The sequence below is a fragment of the Salmo salar genome, chromosome ssa04 (genome assembly GCF_905237065.1).
Source record: "Salmo salar chromosome ssa04, Ssal_v3.1, whole genome shotgun sequence".
Classification (NCBI taxonomy): Eukaryota; Metazoa; Chordata; class Actinopteri; order Salmoniformes; family Salmonidae; genus Salmo; species Salmo salar.
The window spans coordinates 75,302,201-75,322,200 of record NC_059445.1 but is presented as its reverse complement, the minus strand read 5'-3'; the positions used below and the strand labels follow the sequence as shown (position 1 = coordinate 75,322,200).

General features: G+C 46.6%; 1 protein-coding gene across 1 annotated transcript in view; it reads left to right on the top strand.

Moving 5' to 3' along the window:
- The window catches only part of stk32a (serine/threonine kinase 32A), an 87,525-nt gene that overhangs the window by 32,324 nt on the left and 35,201 nt on the right, over positions 1–20,000 (top strand). Inside the window, exons 5-6 of the mRNA XM_045717345.1 lie at positions 129–302; positions 17,761–17,798. Of these exons, the coding sequence (XP_045573301.1) occupies positions 129–302; positions 17,761–17,798 (212 nt within the window). The remainder of the gene's footprint in view (positions 1–128; positions 303–17,760; positions 17,799–20,000) is intronic.

Here is a 20,000-nt window from a genome sequence, read left to right as displayed (position 1 = left end):
TCCTCGTCCCTCTCCCCGTCCTCCTCCTCCTCCACAACCTCCTCCTCCACCTCTTACTTCTCAAACACCTCCTCCACCTCTTCCTTATCCATGCCCTCCCCCTCCTCCTTCCGCCTCCTCTCCTGTAGGTACTCATTCCAAGACGAGGAGGACATGTTCATGGTAGTGGACCTGTTGCTGGGAGGAGACCTACGCTACCACCTTCAGCAGAATGTTCACTTCTCAGAGAACACTGTCAAGCTGTACATCTGTGAGATCGCCCTGGCGCTGGGCTACCTCCGCAGCAAACGCATCATCCACAGGTGAGTGAGAGAGAAACCTCCCTCATCTTCATCATCACGTCACTGTCATCCACAGCTAAAAGAGACAGATCAGAGCTGACCGGTACTCACAGTTGCCACAGCCCTTAGAGGACGTACTCTCCTCCAATGTCCCTTCAATGTTCAATCTCCATGTATAGGCCCAGAAACATAGATACTTTATTCAATGTTGGAATGCTGCCATGCCGAAGCATCAGACATCCACTGTCAACAAGCCAACATACAGAGATGGCTACCACTCAATTTCTTTTACGTAACTGTCAAAGAATTTGACTATCCTGTCATTCATTGTGACAAATTGGACTAACCTGAAAGACCTTTGATTGTACACTGCTCAAAAAAATAAAGGGAACACTAAAATAAGACATCCTAGATCTGAATGAATGAAATAATCTTATTAAATACTTTTTTCTTTACATAGTTGAATGTGCTGACAACAAAATCACACAAAAATAATCAATGGAAATCCAATTTATCAACCCATGGAGGTCTGGATTTGGAGTCACACTCAAAATTAAAGTGGAAAAGGCTGATCCAACTTTGATGTAATGTCCTTAAAACAAGTCAAAATGAGGCTCAGTAGTGTGTGTGGCCTCCACGTGCCTGTATGACCTCCCTACAACGCCTGGGCATGCTCCTGATGAGGTGGTCTCCTGAGGGGTCTCCTCCCAGACCTGGACTAAAGCTTCCGCCAACTCCTGGACAGTCTGTGGTGCAACGTGGTGTTGGTGGATGGAGCGAGACATGATGTCCCAGATGTGCTAAATTGGATTCAGGTCTGGGGAACGGGCGGGCCAGTCCATAGCATCAATGCCTTCCTCTTGCAGGAACTGCTGACACACTCCAGCCACATGAGATCTAGCATTGTCTTGCATTAGGAGGAACCCAGGGCCAACCGCACCAGCATATGGTCTCACAAGGGGTCTGAGGATCTCATCTCGGTACCTAATGGCAGTCAGGCTACCTCTGGCGAGCACATGGAGGGCTGTGCAGCCCCCCAAAGAAATGCCACCCCACACCATGACTGACCCACCGCCAAACCGGTCATGCTGGAGGATGTTGCAGGCAGCAGAACGTTCTCCACGGCGTCTCCAGACTCTGTCACGTCTGTCACATGTGCTCAGTGTGAACCTGCTTTCATCTGTGAAGAGCACAGGGCGCCAGTGGCGAATTTGACAATCTTGGTGTTCTCTGGCAAATGCCAAACGTCCTGCACGGTGTTGGGCTGTAAGCACAACCCCCACCTGTGGATGTCAGGCCCTCATACCACCCTCATGGAGTCTGTTTCTGACCGTTTTAGCAGACACGTGTACATTTGTGGCCTGCTGGAGGTCATTTTGCAGGGCTCTGGCAGTGCTCCTCCTGCTCCTCCTTGCACAAAGGCGGAGGTAGTGGTCCTGCTGCTGGGTTGTTGCCCTCCTAGGGCCTCCTCCACATCTCCTGATGTACTGGCCTGTCTCCTGGTAGCGCCTCCATGCTCTGGACACTACGCTGACAGACACAGGAAACCTTCTTGCCACAGCTCGCATTGATGTGCCATCCTGGATGAGCTGCACTACCTGAGCCACTTGTGTGGGTTGTAGACTCCGTCTCATGCTACCAATAGAGTGAAAGCACCACCAGCATTCAAAAGTGACCAAAACATCAGCCAGGAAGCATAGGAACTGAGAAGTGGTCTGTGGTCACCACCTGCAGAACCACTCCCTTATTGTGGGTGTCTTGCTAATTGCCTATAATTTCCACCTGTTGTCTATTCCATTTGCACAACAGCATGTGAAATTTATTGTCAATCAGTGTTGCTTCCTAAGTGGACAGTTTGATTTCACAGAAATGTGATTGACTTGGAGTTACATTGTGTTGTTTAAGTGTTCCCTTTATTTTTTTGAGCAGTATACTTTGGTGTGAGCCACCACACACAGATCAGATCAGCCTGGAGAGAGAGAGAGGGGTTGACTTGATGATAAGTCAAGAAACACGCCACACACATGCCAGGCGGAGACCTTCCTCAGGTTGGATGATCGCCCTCCACCTCTGTGCAAAGCAACAGCATGATAATCATGGAGAAAGGCCTTTTCAGACCTGGACAAATGGGAGGCTTCAGGGTTCCAGAGTGCTAATTAATTACATGCAGGATAACAAATGACATCATTTAGTAGGAGGACTTAATGCTTTTCTATCTATCCACGCTGAAAACACTGTGAGCAAATACAGGTAACTGCCAAAATAAAGGAAACACCAACATAGTGTCTTAATAGGGCGTTGGGCCACCACGAGCCACCAGAACAGCTTCAATGAGCCTTGGCATAGATTCTACAAGTGTCTTGAACTCTACTGGAGAGATGTGACACCATTGTTCCATACGAAATTCCATCATTTGGTGTTTTGTTGATGGAGGTGGAAAACGCTGTCTCACATAAGTGTTCAGTTGGGTTGAGATCTGGTGACTGAGACATACACACACAGCAGTGGAGGCTGTTTAGGGGAGGACGGCTCATATTAATGGCTGGAAAGGAGCGAATGGAATTGCATCAAACACATGGAAACCATGTGTTTGATGTTGTTGATACCTTTCCACTTATTAATCTCCAGCCATTACCACGTGCCAGGCCTCCCCAATTAAAGTGCCACCTACCTCCTGTGTCACACACACACACACCCTTTAAACCCACAATGCACCTTTGAGACCCCTCTTTCAAAGTCACTGAGAGCTCTTCTTCTACCCATGGTAGCCAAAATAGTGGGTAACTGGGCATTTTTATGCATGACCCTAAGCATGATGGGATCTTAATTTCTTAATTAACTTAGGAACCACACCTGTGTGGAAGCAGCTGCTTTCAATATACTTTGTATCCCTCATTTACTCAAGTGTTTACTTTATTTTGGCAGTTACCTGTAGATCGGATTTGTCATTTCTCAGTACATTCCTCATTAATCGATTCAATGGGAATATTTTATATTTCTGTCATTCCATTCCAACAAAAAACATCCCCATAGAGAAGCAGGTGTTTGGGAGATGTTTAGATTAAATCAACCGCTTTCAATCTGCATATATTACGGGGAAAGGAAGAGGCTGGTATTCAAATGTTCATCTCATCTGTATGTAAATTGAATAGATCATTTGATTGGGAGGCTGTGTGCTCACTGTAGCTTTCTGAGTGGGTGCACATATTCAGTGTGTGTTTGTGTATGTATCTGCTGATGATACCCTGGCCTTGAGCAGAATCTCTATCCGGTATACAGAATCCTATGACTCATGACTGATGATTCATAATGACAATGTTGATGACGATATTGCAATCATACACTGATACAGCCTGTCCTCAGAGCCAAACGAAACATATTTTACGTATTTCTGAGCACCTTCAAGACATATAACACCTACTAATGGTCTAGTCTAGTTACTTTAGACCAAGGATGGGCAACTGGCGGCCAACGAGGACCAATTTCCCAAAAAAGGAACTCAGTCGGGGTCTCAGCTTACTGTTGCGAGTTAGAATAGTAGAATACACAAGGTGCAATTTCAACATGTGGATGTGCATTAGCAGTATTTCTCTTGTTATGTCAGTCACTGACAGTCAGCCAATTAGCCCATGTCAGCTAAATTTGTTTATATTGATAATTTAGTCTAGCGGCCAACAAAAGGAGTAGAATTGTCACGCGGATGACGCTGGAGAGACGAAGCAGGTACGGGGAGTCAAACATTTAATAAAGAACGGACATGGAATAAGACAGTAACAGCGTCAGCAAACAGGTAACACAAACAAAAAATAATTAATGCAGCAGCAGGGAACAGAGCAAGGGAATTGACAAATATAGGGGAGGAAATAAACAGATGAATGAGTCCAGGTGAGTCCAAAATCCCTGATGCACGTTACGAGGGAAGGCAGGTGTGCGTAATAGATGGCAGGGGTGCGTGATGCAGGGCAAGAGCGGGAGCATACTGTAATATATCATACTAAATGGAGTGTCACAGATTTACCTACAGAATAACATGAATTACCCCAAGACCAGTTTTACCTTTTCACAATAGATACAGGGAGTGCCTCTATTGCCATCAGGGTAGCAAAGCACCAAGGCCTGTTTTGTCAGTACCTTCTCATGGGGTTTTCAATTATTAACACTAGACGCGTCTTAATTAGTGGCATCTTCAGAGACGATCCCCTCCAAACAACACAAGTGGAAAAAGGGATTGGAGGTGTGAGGTGTGAGGTGTGAGAAGGGAAGTGGTAGAGCTGTGGTGTTATTGACTCACTCCCCAGTCCCCACAGCAGCTTCATTTAGATGGTTGGAATCAGAGGGGAAGACAAGCAAGTGGTATTAAAAAGGGTGGACGTGGGGAGCAGCATTATCACCACAGGCCAGGACCTGTAGGAAGGGAAGTGGTGGAGCTGTGGCGTTATTGACTCACTCATTTCTGTAGCTTCTGCACTTTGATCAACAGTGATTGGTCAAAAGACCACTTAGTGAAAAAAAAATCTCAGAATCGGCCTACCTGTGTAAACGCAACCTACAATAAGTGAACTGAGAAACACATTATGTGAGCCCTGATTCCCCTTCAGGTGTTTCTCAGTTTACTTAGGTTGTGTTTACACAGGCAGACCAATTCTGATATTTTCTTCACTAAGTGGTCATTTGACCAATCAGATCAGCCGTGAAAAGATCTGATGTGGGAAGATCTGATGTGATTGGTCAAAAGACCAATGAGTGGAAAAAATATCAGAATTGGGCTGCCTGTGTAAACAGTCTTTGTGACCAAATGATTTTAACTTATCAATAGGATTTCTTATTTCATACTGAAGTAACTTCCTGTTGGGTTGTTGAGTAGTGGTCTACAGCACATGATGAAACCTCACTCTCCCATAACTAACTGTAGTGTGGAGAGGGTGATGTAGAGTAGATGCTTGGTCTCGGTGTGTGTTGCACAAAGATTACAGATTATGTCCTTACGTGAGATAAGATAGCATTTGACAGATTATGGAATATGCACCCTGTTGTCCATTGCTTCAGACTAAGACAGTGGGTAGCCTTTTTTTCTTCTTCTGGAGCTCAGTAAATATATGGTTCTCAGAATGTGATAGCTGGGAAATGATCTGTTTTGACATCAGAAATCATATTGCGTCTGGAATAAAGTTAGATATTTGCTTGCTGTGGAGGTTTTAAACTAAAAACAGAAGTGCCACAGATACTGCTGCCACAGAGACTGCTGCCGCAGAGACTGCTGCCACAGAGACTGGCGATATCTATTGTTTTTATGTTCTGAGATGGAATTATTAGCCACAGTTATACGGTGTTGCAGTGCTCCTCTCCATTCAACAGAGCATGGCTCTGAACAAGGCTGTGCTCTGAGCTCGGAGCGAAAGAGCCGCCTCCTGCTTTACACAGAGGCAGACGAGCTGTAGAGATGCCCTCTGGCTCTCACACTGAAGCTACAGACACATCCAGGCTATGTTTAGAGGAAAGATACAGTCAGAGGGACAAATGTGATTGTGAAGCCTCAATCCTGCACCTAAAGGCAACAGCACTGGATGCATAATCACATTTGAGTCCAGACTCACTATCTCTTTTGGAAGTCATTCCATGTAGAATGTCTTTCACAGCTGGCTCTATGTTTATTCACATTGCTATCAAATGAAGCATAGTAAGGCACAGCTGTTCTCTCGTGTTTATTTCCAACACCGCTGGCTGATCTCACCAGGGAGGTGTTCACATGCCGGGAGTGTGTATCTGTTCTCTGACTCTCTCCAAATCATTTTGTTCCATATCCTAATGTCATTTTTCTACGCCTGTTGCATCATGTGGATGTCTGTTGTTCTGATGCTCTTGGAGAGCTTTGTTGCTGTCTTTCAGCCTGGTTTGGTTTTCGTGAGTGCAGATCTTTCCTTTACACTCAGATGAGAGCTGGTTTTTTCAGCTGCTCACCTCAGCCCAGCTAAGCTATGTTCTGCTCGGATGTGCTCTGCGCAGCACAGCCTCAAACTGGCACAGTGTGTCTTCCTGGTTCCCTGTGTGATGTGACACTGACCAGACATGTGCTGTTTCATCATCAATCTCCGCACAGCTCTATCAACGCTCTCTGTGTCCCTGGCTTCAGCAACACCCAGAGCCCAGACACATTATCTCTCTGCTGCTCAAACTCACAGCTATATCAGGGCTCTCTGTGTCCCTGGCTTGGCTTCACCCAGAGTCCAGACACATTATCTCTCTGCTGCTCAAACTCACAGCTATATCAGGGCTCTCTGTGTCCCTGGCTTGGCTTCACCCAGAGTCCAGACCCATTATCCCTCTGCTGCTCAAACTCACAGCTCTATCAGGGCTCTCTGTGTCCCTGGCTTGGCTTCCCCCAGAGCCCAGACACATTATCTCTCTGCTGCTCAAACTCATTTGTTAAAGGAAGCTGAACATCTGACGTTTGTCAACACGTTCTCATCTCATAGTATGATGGCGCGTTAGAATGATGGTTCTGTGAGGATGTAACTCACTGGGCACAAACATCCGTTCAACATCTAGTTTTCATTTACATTCCGTTGAGTTGTGTCAATTCAATGTCAAAATGTCAATTCAACATGAAATCAACAAAACATTTCACCATGTCTTTGGATTTAGATTCAAAGTTGGGTGAAAAAAAGACATTTCCTGACGTTGATTGCTTTTTTCAAAAATCCAATCAGTTTTCCACATTGATTCAACGTCATCACATATCATTTTTTGGTTGAAATGGCGTGGAAACACTGTTGATTCAACCAGTTTTTGCCCAGTGGGAAAGCTGTTTTGTTCCAAATGAAAAGTTAAGTGTTCTGTATTTAGAGTCTGCATAAATATTTCACAACAGGAGGAGACTGTATGTCTTCGTATTTCAGATGGGGAGGCAGGTATAGCACGGCCTTAGAAGGTACATTTAACATCCTTTAAACTCAAAACAGTGGATTTGTGAACATTTGTTTACTGGGAGCACGACAACATATTTTCCCTCTAGTCTACCCTAAAAGATCTAGAATTACCTGCTTGTGTATTGCAGTGTACAGCCTTGTCGGAGCGTTCACATTTGGTGAACTTTGATCGTTCTCCCTGAGCTTGAGTTAGTAAATAATTCATCAGTAATAATTGGGATTCAGTAAGCCGTGCCTCAGAATGCCATGTTCAAAGAGGCGCTCTCCAAAGACCAACTGACTCAAACCGGACTAAATTCGACGGGAGCCAGCTGAACACGTACTCGTCAGGCAGTGAAATTTAAGCATTGTGTCTATGAATAAGAAATACTGTAGCGTCAACCTCATCCACTCGGCCACGCAGCCTATGACAGAGCTATTGTTATCATTAGTATTATTTCACTGATCAAACTCAAGTGAATGAAAGCTCTGCTTCAGCTTAAACCCTGTTATTGGGATTGAGACGGTTAGTGTTGGCTGTAAATTGCTTCCTGTGGCTAGTTGAGGTTTCCCTGCACGTTCAAAGCTTCTACTGTCTGTCAGTCTGCTGATTCCTCTCTTGGCTGGTGGGCGTGGCCAGCTGGCTGTTGCTGAGTGCTGGATGACTGGTGCTCCCTCCCTGTGCTGCCTGCTCTGCTCTGGGACATCATGGGGCAGAGCATCCCCTAAGGCCTGGTGGCTCTCTGTGCTGCCTGCTCTGCTCTGGGACATCATGGGGCAGAGCATCCCCTAAGGCCTGGTGGCTCTCTGTGCTGTCTGTGCACTAGCCTTCCACAATAGTGAAGGAGTCATCAAAGCAGTCCTCATCAGGAGTGGGCTGTGTACACAGATGATGCTGCAAAACCCAACAGCCCAATGGCCCAAGCAGTGTGTGTCCGTGTTTGTGTGTGTCATGTGTGAGTTTGAGGGTGACTTATCATCAAGGCAGGTGTACGATTGACCCTCCCAACCCCCCTCCAGGCTGATCTGACCTGTGTGTGGTGGAGCACAAAAGAGCAATTTAAGGTATTTGGGGTCAGTCCCAGCTGTCATCTGTTTCCCTGTATCAGAGGGGTATCAGTTGACCGGGTGCAGTTTCTGCTTACCCTTCTCATCCTGATAGCTGGTGTAATGAGATCATTAGATCCAGGTAATAGGTTGTTGGACTAGTCAAGCGAGAGAAAAGCCAGGCGGATCAGTTGCACTGCCCTTCAACACCACCCTTCCATCGCTGCCTCGGCAGAATCACTAATGAGCCTCACTTAGGACGGGAAGAACACAACAAAGGTCCATCCCAAATGGCATAGGGATGGGCATTTAACATGTTTTGACTGTAACCATTACTGATAACAATTCCTAATTTATCATAACCATTACTGATAACAATTCCTAATTTATCATAACCATTACTGATAACAATTCCTAATTTATCATAACCATTACTGATAACAATTCCTAATTTATCATAACCATTACTGATAACAATTCCTAATTTATCATAACCATTACTGATAACAATTCCTAATTTATCATAACCATTACTGATAACAATTCCTAATTTATCATAACCATTACTGATAACAATTCCTAATTTATCATAACCATTACTGATAACAATTCCTCATTTATCATAACCATTACAGATAACAATTCCTCATTTATCATAACCATTACAGATAACAATTCCTCATTTATCATAACCATTACAGATAACAAATCGTAATTGCTCAGTTGCCCCATAAATATTCAGTTAATAAAAAAACAAGTCCAATTTAAGATTAATTTATTTAAACCATAATATCAACTGGTTATAATATTGTGGAACACAATCTTCAAAAAAGCAGGAAGCTCAGAAGTTGGGCTTGCTTGTATAAGGCTGTGGCTGTTCAATGCCATACACTTGTTTTGTTAATTTAGCAGACAAGATGCTCTTATACTGAACACAAATAATATATACGCAACATGCAGGGACTAGGAGACTAGTCAGGATTGAGGGAAAGATGAACGGAGTACAGAGATCCTTGATGGAAATCTGCTCCAGAGCGCTCAGGACCTCAGACTAGAGCGAAGGTTCACCTTCCAACAGGACGACAACCCTAAGCACACAGCCAAGAAAAAGCAGGAGTGACTTCGGGACAAGTCTCTGAATGTTCTTGAGTGGCCCAGCTAGAGCCCGAACTTGAACTCAATCGAACATCTCTGGAGGTACCTGAAAATAGCTGTGCAGCGATGCTCCCCATCCAACTTGACAGAGCTTGAGAGGATCTGCAGAGAAGATTGGGAAAACTCCCCAAATAAAGGTGTACCAAGCTTGTAGTGTCATACCCAAGAAGACTCAAGGTTGTAATCGCTGCCAAAGATGCTTCAACAAAGTACTGAGTAAAGGGTATGAATACTTATGTAAATGGGATATTTCATTTTTTTTACATATATATATATAAATTAGCAAACATTTCTAGAAACCTGTTTTTGCTTCATCATTATGGGGTATTGTGATGTCATTATGGGGTATTGTGTTTAGATTGATGAGGATACATCAGGGCCTTGAATAGTCCCTCAGTCAACTGGTTGTCGATACATCAGGGCCTTGAATAGTCCCTCAGCCAGCTGGCTGTCGATACATCAGGCCCTTGAATCTCAGCCAGCTGGCTGTCGATACATCAGGCCCTTGAATAGTCCCTCAGCCAGCTGGCTGTCGATACATCAGGCCCTTGAATAGTCCCTCAGCCAGCTGGCTGTCGATACATCAGGCCCTTGAATAGTCCCTCAGCCAGCTGGCTGTCGATACATCAGGCCCTTGAATAGTCCCTCAGTCAGCTGGCTGTCGATACATCAGGCCCTTGAATAGTTCCTCAGCCAGCTGGCTGTCGATATATCAGGCCCTTGAATAGTTCCTCAGCCAGCTGGCTGTCGATACATCAGGCCCTTGAATAGTCCCTCAGCCAGCTGGCTGTCGATACATCAGGCCCTTGAATAGTCCCTCAGCCAGCTGGCTGTCGATACATCAGGCCCTTGAATAGTCCCTCAGTCAGCTGGCTGTCGATACATCAGGCCCTTGAATAGTTCCTCAGTCAGCTTGCTGTCGATACATCAGGCCCTTGAATAGTTCCTCAGCCAGCTGGCTGTCGATATATCAGGCCCTTGAATAGTTCCTCAGCCAGCTGGCTGTCGATACATCAGGCCCTTGAATAGTCCCTCAGCCAGCTTGCTGTCGATACATCAGGCCCTTGAATAGTCCCTCAGCCAGCTTGCTGTCGATACATCAGGCCCTTGAATAGTCCCTCAGCCAGCTGGCTGTCGATATATCAGGCCCTTGAATCTCAGCCAGCTGGCTGTCGATACATCAGGCCCTTGAATAGTCCCTCAGCCAGCTGGCTGTCGATACATCAGGCCCTTGAATAGTTCCTCAGCCAGCTGGCTGTCGATACATCAGGCCCTTGAATAGTCCCTCAGCCAGCTGGCTGTCGATATATCAGGCCCTTGAATCTCAGCCAGCTGGCTGTCGATACATCAGGCCCTTGAATAGTCCCTCAGCCAGCTGGCTGTCGATATATCAGGCCCTTGAATCTCAGCCAGCTGGCTGTCGATACATCAGGCCCTTGAATAGTCTCTCAGTCAGCTTGCTGTCGATACATCAGGCCCTTGAATAGTCCCTCAGCCAGCTGGCTGTCGATACATCAGGCCATCTGTTTCTCATCTCTAATTGCTGGAATATTACAGTATTACAGAATATTACAGTCCTAATGAATTTGTAGTGCGAAATGAGGGCCCAGTGCGCAGCTGTCACACTGGAAATATGGAAATGAATAAAGCTGGTCAGCCCATGCCATTACAACTCCCAGGGAGAAGGGACTGACCAGTGGAGGTGATTGTGATTAGGCTTCTAGCTACACCAGTAATGAGTGGGCAGACACAGGACAACAACACTGAAGGAGATTGAGGCAATTTGGGTCTAAACTATTCTGGTCCCAGATCCGCGTGTGCTTTATTTAAGTCCTCTCACTGTCATTGTCATTCAGTATCTGCCATCATACGTACTGATCTGGGACCAGGCTCGGTCTGAACACCAGAATTGTTCAACTCCAGCACATGCTATAATCACAAATCTTCTACTGATATAAGTCTATGAACGAGGAGCACGGCCAAGGTAATTGCCTGTGTAATGTGGTCTGTGTGTAGCTTGTGTAGAGGAGTCAGGCGCAGGACAGCAGATATGAGTAAATAAACGTAATTTACTCAAAGATAGACAAATATAATACAATAAAGCGAGCCCACATAACGGACCGTGTTACATACAAACAATTACTCACAAACAAACATGGGGGAACAGAGGGTTAAATAATGAACAAGTAATTGGGGGATTGAAACCAGGTGTGTAAGACAAAGACAAAACAAATGGAAAATGAAAAGTGGATTGGCGATGGCTAGAAGACCGGTAACGTCGACCGCCGAACGCCGCCCGAACAAGGAGGGACCGACTTCGGCGGAAGTTGTGGCAGCCTGGGCAGAGAGCGAATTATAGCAGGACCGCCTATGTGTACAGGACCGCCTATGTGTACATGCGAAGATAAAATGTTTTATGTACCTAATAATTAGTGGACAAACGTGCAGGTAGCCTAATTTCTGAAGTGGTTTGTTTGACAATAAGATGGTTGTGTTCATGCAAAATTAAAAGGTAATACAAAAAAACACAGTTAAATTACATTTAAAGACGTCATTTAATGGTCATTATTTTTATTACCTTTTAATTTGGCATGAACACAACCATCTTATTGTCAAACAAATCACTTAAGAAATGTGGCTACCTGCACGTTTGTCCACTAATTCCAGCATCCATTAATGGTGTAATGACATTCGGCGAATGTCATTGGATTTACACTCTTGAAGCCTGAATTAATTGATACGTCTTGCTGACAAAACAACCAATTTTGTAGAAAGAAAAGTTGGGACACCTGAAAATGGGCTGAGATACGGGACTGTCCCGGGATGACAAATGCAGCCACATAGACAACTTTTTTTTAACCATGATGCTTTTCATTGACTATTTACCACTGTAGCAGTGCACATTTTAAACAAATAGTAGAAGGGTTCAATTCCAACGTTTGACTTTGTTGCACTCATGTTTCATTCAGGGGTTCTGAGACCCCCCTGGGCCCCCCGTAATTCATACTCTGTGACTGGGTCATTTTTGTCAGACAGTGCTCTGGGCTTTCGTCCTAGAAATATGCAGGCAGGGTGCTTGTTATTCATCTGAATAGAAAATGCAGAACAATAAACTGTGTTTTTTTAGAGAACAGGTGATAAAACCCGTGTTTGCATATCTAGAAAAGGCTGTTGTCTGGGTGACAGCAGGGCTGTGTCGTGACTGGCTCTGGCTCTCACAGTCACACCTATAATCATCAGCAGGCTGTTGAGTGGCGCTGCAGCAGCCCCTGTCCTGTTGCTCCACAATGGCTGCCATGGCCTTTAAAGATAAAATACCTTTCCATCTGCCTCCTTTGAGGGAAATGTCAGCTAATTAAGCACAACACAACTGATCTTTTTAACCCCCATCCGGGCCCCGGGCTGGGTACACTGATGCCCCTGTAATGAGGGTGGTGCCAGCCACCCTACCCCACCCACCTGCTGCAGCGGGCACCCTTTGATATGCTAATCAACCCTGTCCTCTGATAGTGCAGTCAGAACTAATGACGCTCCTAAGGTTCATGGACATGATCCCCCTGACAGGTGCTGGGGGTGCTTATATTTGTCCTGTTTCACACATGTACAGTGGGGTGTGAAATGGACATGTGTTTTTTGCATATCCTACTCTTCCTGAGACTCCATGGAATCAGCTCCTCCTGAGACACCATGAGAGAGTGGGGTCACAGCATGGGATCAGCTAATTAGGGTTAAGTGATTTTTATCTAGTCAGCTCGGACTCCATCTCTAATATTTTCAGTTACTGGCCCAATGCTCTAACCACCAGGCTACCGGCCACTGTATATTGCATGAGAGTTTTTATTCAGCGAGTGAGATGACTATCCAAGGTTGGATGTCCTCCATTGAAATCAAAAATCAAATCAAACTTTATTTGTCACATGCGCTGAATACAACAAGTGTAGACCATACGGTGAAATGCTTACTTACATGCCCTTAACCAACAGTGCAGTTCAAGAAGAGTGAAGAAAATATTTACCAAATAAACTAAAATTAAAAATAATAAAATGTTACACAATAACATAACTTTAACGAGGCTATATACAGGGGGTACCGGCACCAAGTCAGTGTGCGGGGGTACAGGTTAGTTGAGGTAATTTGTGTAATGTAGGTAGGGGTGAAGTGACTATGCATAGATAATAAACAGCGAGAAGCAGCAGTGAAAAAAAACTAATGGAGGGGGGGGGTCAATGTAATAGTCCAGTGGCCATTTAATTAATTGTTCAGCAGTCTTATGGCTTGGCGGTAGTGAAAATGAGAACTGAGGCAAAGCAGGGTTCCCTAACGAAATGAGAAAAAGTCTATATCACATTTGATTATCATACAATGGAGCAAAATCACAGTAGAGTTGTTCTTTGAAGTGGTTCTCTCTAAGTCTGTGTGAACTGTCGCCACTGCGGTTCTCATACAAAAAGGTCTGATCTGGTCCACACTTGTCCCTCTGCTCAGGTTGCTAAGGTTTTCCCATGGTCCTACCTGCTGGTTCTCACACACACACACACACACACACACACACACACACACACACACACACACACACACACACACACACACACACACACACACACACACACACACACACACACACACACAAACACCTGCTGCACAACACCCCTCTGTTTCACACACCCCACCTTGTCCCATTGCTCAAAGTAAATAAGTAATTATCCAGTGAATGATGGGTTGGCTGAAGATCAGTGTAGACACAGACCCATGCACCAAAAATATAAAGTGGGCCTTTTTTTGGCCTGGCTAGCCTTCCCCTTCTGACTGACAGACTGTCCTCTGGACCGGGCTGGAGAATCAGGCCCTAGCCTTCCCCTTCTGACTGGCTGGCTGACAGACTGTCCTCTGGACTTGGCTGGAGAATCAGGCCCTAGCCTTCACCTTCTGACTGACTGGCTGACAGACTGTCCTCTGGACCGGGCTGGAGAATCAGGCCCTATCCTTCACCTTCTGACTGACTGGCTGACAGACTGTCCTCTGGACCGGGCTGGAGAATCAGGCCGTATCCTTTACATTTACATTTACGTCATTTAGCAGACGCTCTTATATAGCGACTTACAAATTGGTGCATTCACCTTATGATATCCAGTGGAACAACCACTTTACAATAGTACATCTATATCTTTTTGGGGGGTGGGGGGGGGGGGGGGTGGGTTAGAAGGATTACTTTATCCTATCCCTGGTATTCCTTAAAGAGGTGGGGTTTCAGGTGTCTCCGGAAGGTGGTGATTGACTCCGCTGTCCTGGCATCGTGAGGGAGCTTGTTCCACCATTGGGGTGCCAGAGCAGTGAACAGTTTTGACTGGGCTGAGCGGTAACTGTGCTTCCGCAGAGGTAGGGGGGCCAGCAGGCCAGAGGTGGATGAACGCAGTGCCCTTGTTTGGGTGTAGGGACTGATCAGAGCCTGAAGGTACGGAGGTGCCGTTCCCCTCACAGCTCCGTAGGCAAGCACCATGGTCTTGTAGCAGATGCGAGCTTCAACTGGAAGCCAGTGGAGTGTGCGGAGGAGCGGGGTGAAGTGAGAGAACTTGGGAAGGTTGAACACCAGATGTACTGCGGCATTCTGGTCGAGTTGTAGGGGTTTAATGGCACAGGCAGGGAGCCCCGCCAACAGCGAGTTGTAGTAATCCAGACGGGAGATGACAAGTGCCTGGATTAGGACCTGCGCCGCTTCCTGTGTAAGGCAGGGTCGTACTCTGCGAATGTTGTAGAGCATGAACCTACAGGATCGGGTCACCGCCTTGATGTTAGCGGAGAACGACAGGGTGTTGTCCAGGGTCACGCCAAGGCTCTTAGCACTCTGGGAGGAGGCCACAATGGAGTTGTCAACCGTGATGGCGAGATCATGGAACGGGCAGTCCTTCCCCGGGAGGAAGAGCAGCTCCGTCTTGCCGAGGTTCAGCTTGAGGTGGTGATCCGTCATCCACACTGATATGTCTGCCAGACATGCAGAGGTGTGATTTGCCACCTGGTTATCAGAAGGGGGAAAGGAGAAGATTAATTGTGTGTCGTCTGCGTAGCAATGATAGGAGAGACCATGTGAGGATATGACAGAGCCAAGTGACTTGGTGTATAGCGAGAATAGGAGAGGGCCTAGAACTGAGCCCTGGGGGACACCAGTGGTGAGAGCACATGGTGCGGAGACGGATTCTCGCCACGCCACCTGGTAGGAGCGACCTGTCAGGTAGGACGCAATCCAAGAGTGAGCCGCGCCGGAGATGCCCAACTCGGAGAGGGTGTAGAGGAGGATCTGATGGTTCACAGTATCAAAGGCAGCAGATAGGTCTAGAAGGATGAGAGCAGAGGAGAGAGAGTTAGCTTTAGCAGTGCGGAGAGCCTCCGTGACACAGAGAAGAGCAGTCTCAGTTGAATGACCAGTCTTGAAACCTGACTTATTTGGATCAAGAAGGTCATTCTGAGAGAGATAGCAAGAGAGCTGGCCAAGGACGGCACGCTCAAGAGTTTTGGAGAGAAAATAAATATGGGATACTGGTCTGTAGTTGTTGTGTCTGTCTGACTGACAGACTGTCCTCTGGACTGGGCTGGAGAATCAGCCCCTATCCTTCACCTTCTGACTGACTAGTTGACAGACTGTCCTCTGGACTGGGCTGGAGAATCAGGCCCTATCCTTCACCTTCTGACTGACTGGCTGACAGACTGTCCTCTGGACTGGGCTGGAGAATCAGGCCCTATCCTTCACCTTCTGACTGACTGGTTGACAGACTGTCCTCTGGACTGGGCTGGAGAATCAGGCCCTATCCTTCACCTTCTGACTGACTGGCTGACAGACTGTCCTCTGGACTGGGCTGGAGAATCAGGCCCTATCCTTCACCTTCTGACTGACTGGCTGACAGACTGTCCTCTGGACTGGGCTGGAGAATCAGGCCCTATCCTTCACCTTCTGACTGACTGGTTGACAGGCTGTCCTCTGGACTGGGCTGGAGAATCAGGCCCTATCCTTCACCTTCTGACTGACTGGTTGACAGGCTGTCCTCTGGACTGGGCTGGAGAATCAGGCCCTATCCTTCACCTTCTGACTGACTGGTTGACAGGCTGTCCTCTGGACTGGGCTGGAGAATCAGGCCCTATCCTTCACCTTCTGACTGACAGACTGTCCTCTGGACTGGGCTGGAGAATCAGGCCGTATCCTTCGCCTTCTGACTGACTGGCTGACAGACTGTCCTCTGGACCGGGCTGGAGAATCAGGCCGTATCCTTCGCCTTCTGACTGACTGGCTGACAGACTGTCCTCTGGACCGGGCTGGAGAATCAGGCCCTATCCTTCGCCTTCTGACTGACTGGCTGACAGACTGTCCTCTGGACCGGGCTGGAGAATCAGGCCCTATCTCGTTCTATGAAGACTGACAACTGTCCTCTGGACCGGGCTGGAGAATCAGGCCCTATCCTTCGCCTTCTGACTGACAGACTGACAGACTGTCCTCTGGACAGGGCTGGAGAATCAGGCCCTATCCTTCGCCTTCTGACTGACAGACTGACAGACTGTCCTCTGGACAGGGCTGGAGAATCAGGCCCTATCCTTCGCCTTCTGACTGACTGGCTGACAGACTGTCCTCTAGACTTGCTGACAGACTGTCCTCTAGACTGGGCTGGAGAATCAGGCCCACGGAGTGAGGCTGCGTTCCAAATGGCACCCTACTCTGTCCATGTAGAGTGCACAACAGAGCCCTATCATCAACAGTAGTGCACTACAGAGCCCTATCATCAACAGTAGTGTACTAAAGGGAATAGCAAGCTATTTGGGACTTAAACTGTGTTTGGCTGGAGAAGCACACTTCCTGTCAGTCCAATTTAAAGACACAGGGGCATTATTGGTTGTGATATTACTGTGTTCGATATTACTGTGCATTTCTGTGTGTGTTGCTTATGGGTTGATATTGTTCTTTTTGGCAAGGCCTCCCTTTAACTAAGGACGTAACCTGACATGACATTGAGTTTTGTGTTGTTTTTTTCCTCCAATGTCCCAGTGAAGAGAGACTGTAGTGATTGTCATAACAATGACACAGCATCATCATGGAGATGGGGCTGGTCAGCGACCCTAATAATGCTGTGTTTCTCTCTCTCTGTGTGTGTGTGTGTGTGTGTGTGTGTGTGTGTGTGTGTGTGTGTGTGTGTGTGTGTGTGTGTGTGTGTGTGTGTGTGTGTGTGTGTGTGTGTGTGTGTGTGTGTGTGTGTGTGTGTGTGTGTGTGTGTGTGTGTGTGTGTGTGTGTGTGTGTGTGTGTGTGTGTGTGTGTGTGTGTGTGTGTGTGTGTGTGTGTGTGTGTGTGTGTGTGTGTGTGTGTGTGTGTGCGTGCGTGTATGCGAATTTCCAGAGACATCAAACCTGACAACATTCTGCTGGACGAACACGGTAAGACGGCTACAATTTACATAATGTTGTGTTTGAATTTGAAACATCAGAACGTAAGGGAAGTGTTATTCTGATTTGTGTCGTAACATAAGTTGAATGTGAAACATGGGACAAGTTATGGGTGAGGGACAGAAGGGAGACAAAGCGGAGCTAAAGCCTCAGCATCATCATCCTACAGTAACATGTGGTGTGTTTTTCCATCCATGCTGTGTAAGGAATGACCTCCACTGAATTAATGACAGATAAGTTTAGCTTTTAGTGGTGGCGCAAATATTATGCAGCCACAAATAGTGCTTACACACACACACACACACACACACACACACACACACACACACACACACACACACACACACACACACACACACACACACACACACACACACACACACTAACAGGTGCTGTCAGAGAAACAAAGCAGAAGCTGTCCAGGCAGAAAGTTTAAACTGTGTAATCATTCATCAGTATTCTGAAGGGGAGGAATATTAATGCACTGAATGTTATGAACCACTGCTCCACACACACACACAGGCGTGCACACACGTACACACACACGTACACACACTGTTCCACACACACACACCTACACATGCCGTTCCACACACACACGCTCACTCACATAAAAACACACTCTCTCTCTCTCTCTCTCTCTCTCTCTCTCTCTCTCTCTCTCTCTCTCTCTCTCTCTCTCTCTCTCTCTCTCTCTCTCTCTCTTTGAACCTCCTATTAAGCCCTTGGAGGGTATTGGGCAGCTGGTCAGGGGCCGGGGGGTTGGGCCAGAAGGTTATGGCATGGCTTTCCTTCTGGCACCACAACGGGGCCTGTAAATAAACAGGAAGAGAGAGAGAGAAAGCACGAGAGAGAGAGAGAAAGGGAGTGGGGGAGACAAAAAAAGAAAGAGAAAAAGAGAGAAAGAAAGAAATATAGAGAGAGAAACTGAGAGAGAGAGAAACTGAGATCTATAGAGAAACTGAGATCTATAGAGAGAGAAACTGTGGTAGAGAGAGATAATAAAGAGAAATAGAGCCTGTCTCCCTCAGGACCTGAGATGTTATTCACCTCAATGTTATTTATTTATCCTGCTCTGCCAGTGCTCTTTATCCAGACATTACCTGCTCCTGTCCCCTGATCATAGCCTGCCAACAAGATGTCTGATATGTAGCTTCAGGATGCAGCTCCACAGATCTGTTCTCCTGGAACACAATTCCCCTTTACACAGGAGCCCAGCCAAGCTGTGTTTTACTATCAAATCAAATCACATTTTATGTGTCACATGCGCCGAATACAACAGGTGTAGTTTCACCTTACAGTGAAATGCTTACTTACAAGCCCTTAACCAACAGGACTACCTAGACGTTTAATGTATCCAGACTGAACTTTGAAAAACATCACTGGTCAAAGGGCATTTCCCGGAGGAAGTTATGCAGGGTTTTCAAAGACCACTGATTCCTAGAAGAGTGTACCAATCGTTACACCCTGTGCCCCTTCCAATGGGAATAGCATTTATTTCAGCAAAACAATTAAGTCACGCACAGGGACGATGGAGATGCTAAATGTCAAGTCCTCAGGCTGTGTCATTGAGCTGAGGGAGATAGTTGTCTGGGCTACACTGCTGGATCTTTGCTCCCAGGCATGTGTGATCCTGTAGGCCTTTTCCCACTCAGACAAAAACAGACAAACACACAAAGCGTGTTCGTTCAAGTGCGGGAGCACACTTACAAACCACATGCAATCACTCACTCGCACACGCACACACACACACACACACACACACACACACACACACATACACACACACACACACACACACAGGCACACACACACGCACACACACACCTGTCAAACGCTATAGTGAAGTTAAGGACACAGCAGCATCACACAATATATTTCCACCTCCTCATTGCCTAAGGCTGCGTAGGGTCCACAGCAGAGAGAAACCATGAGAGAGCCAGGTGAAACTCACTGTCATCACTGTCATAGTTGGTCAATATTTTGTGATAAACACACACACACACACACACACACACACACACACACACACACACACACACACACACACACACACACATACACACACACACACAGAGCGGGAGAGAGAGAGAGAGAGATCGAGAGAGAGAACCCATGGAATCCTGTTTTCCTCTCCTGGAAGACACCTTGGTATACACCAGGGGGGTTAGTATACACCAGAGGGGTTGGTAT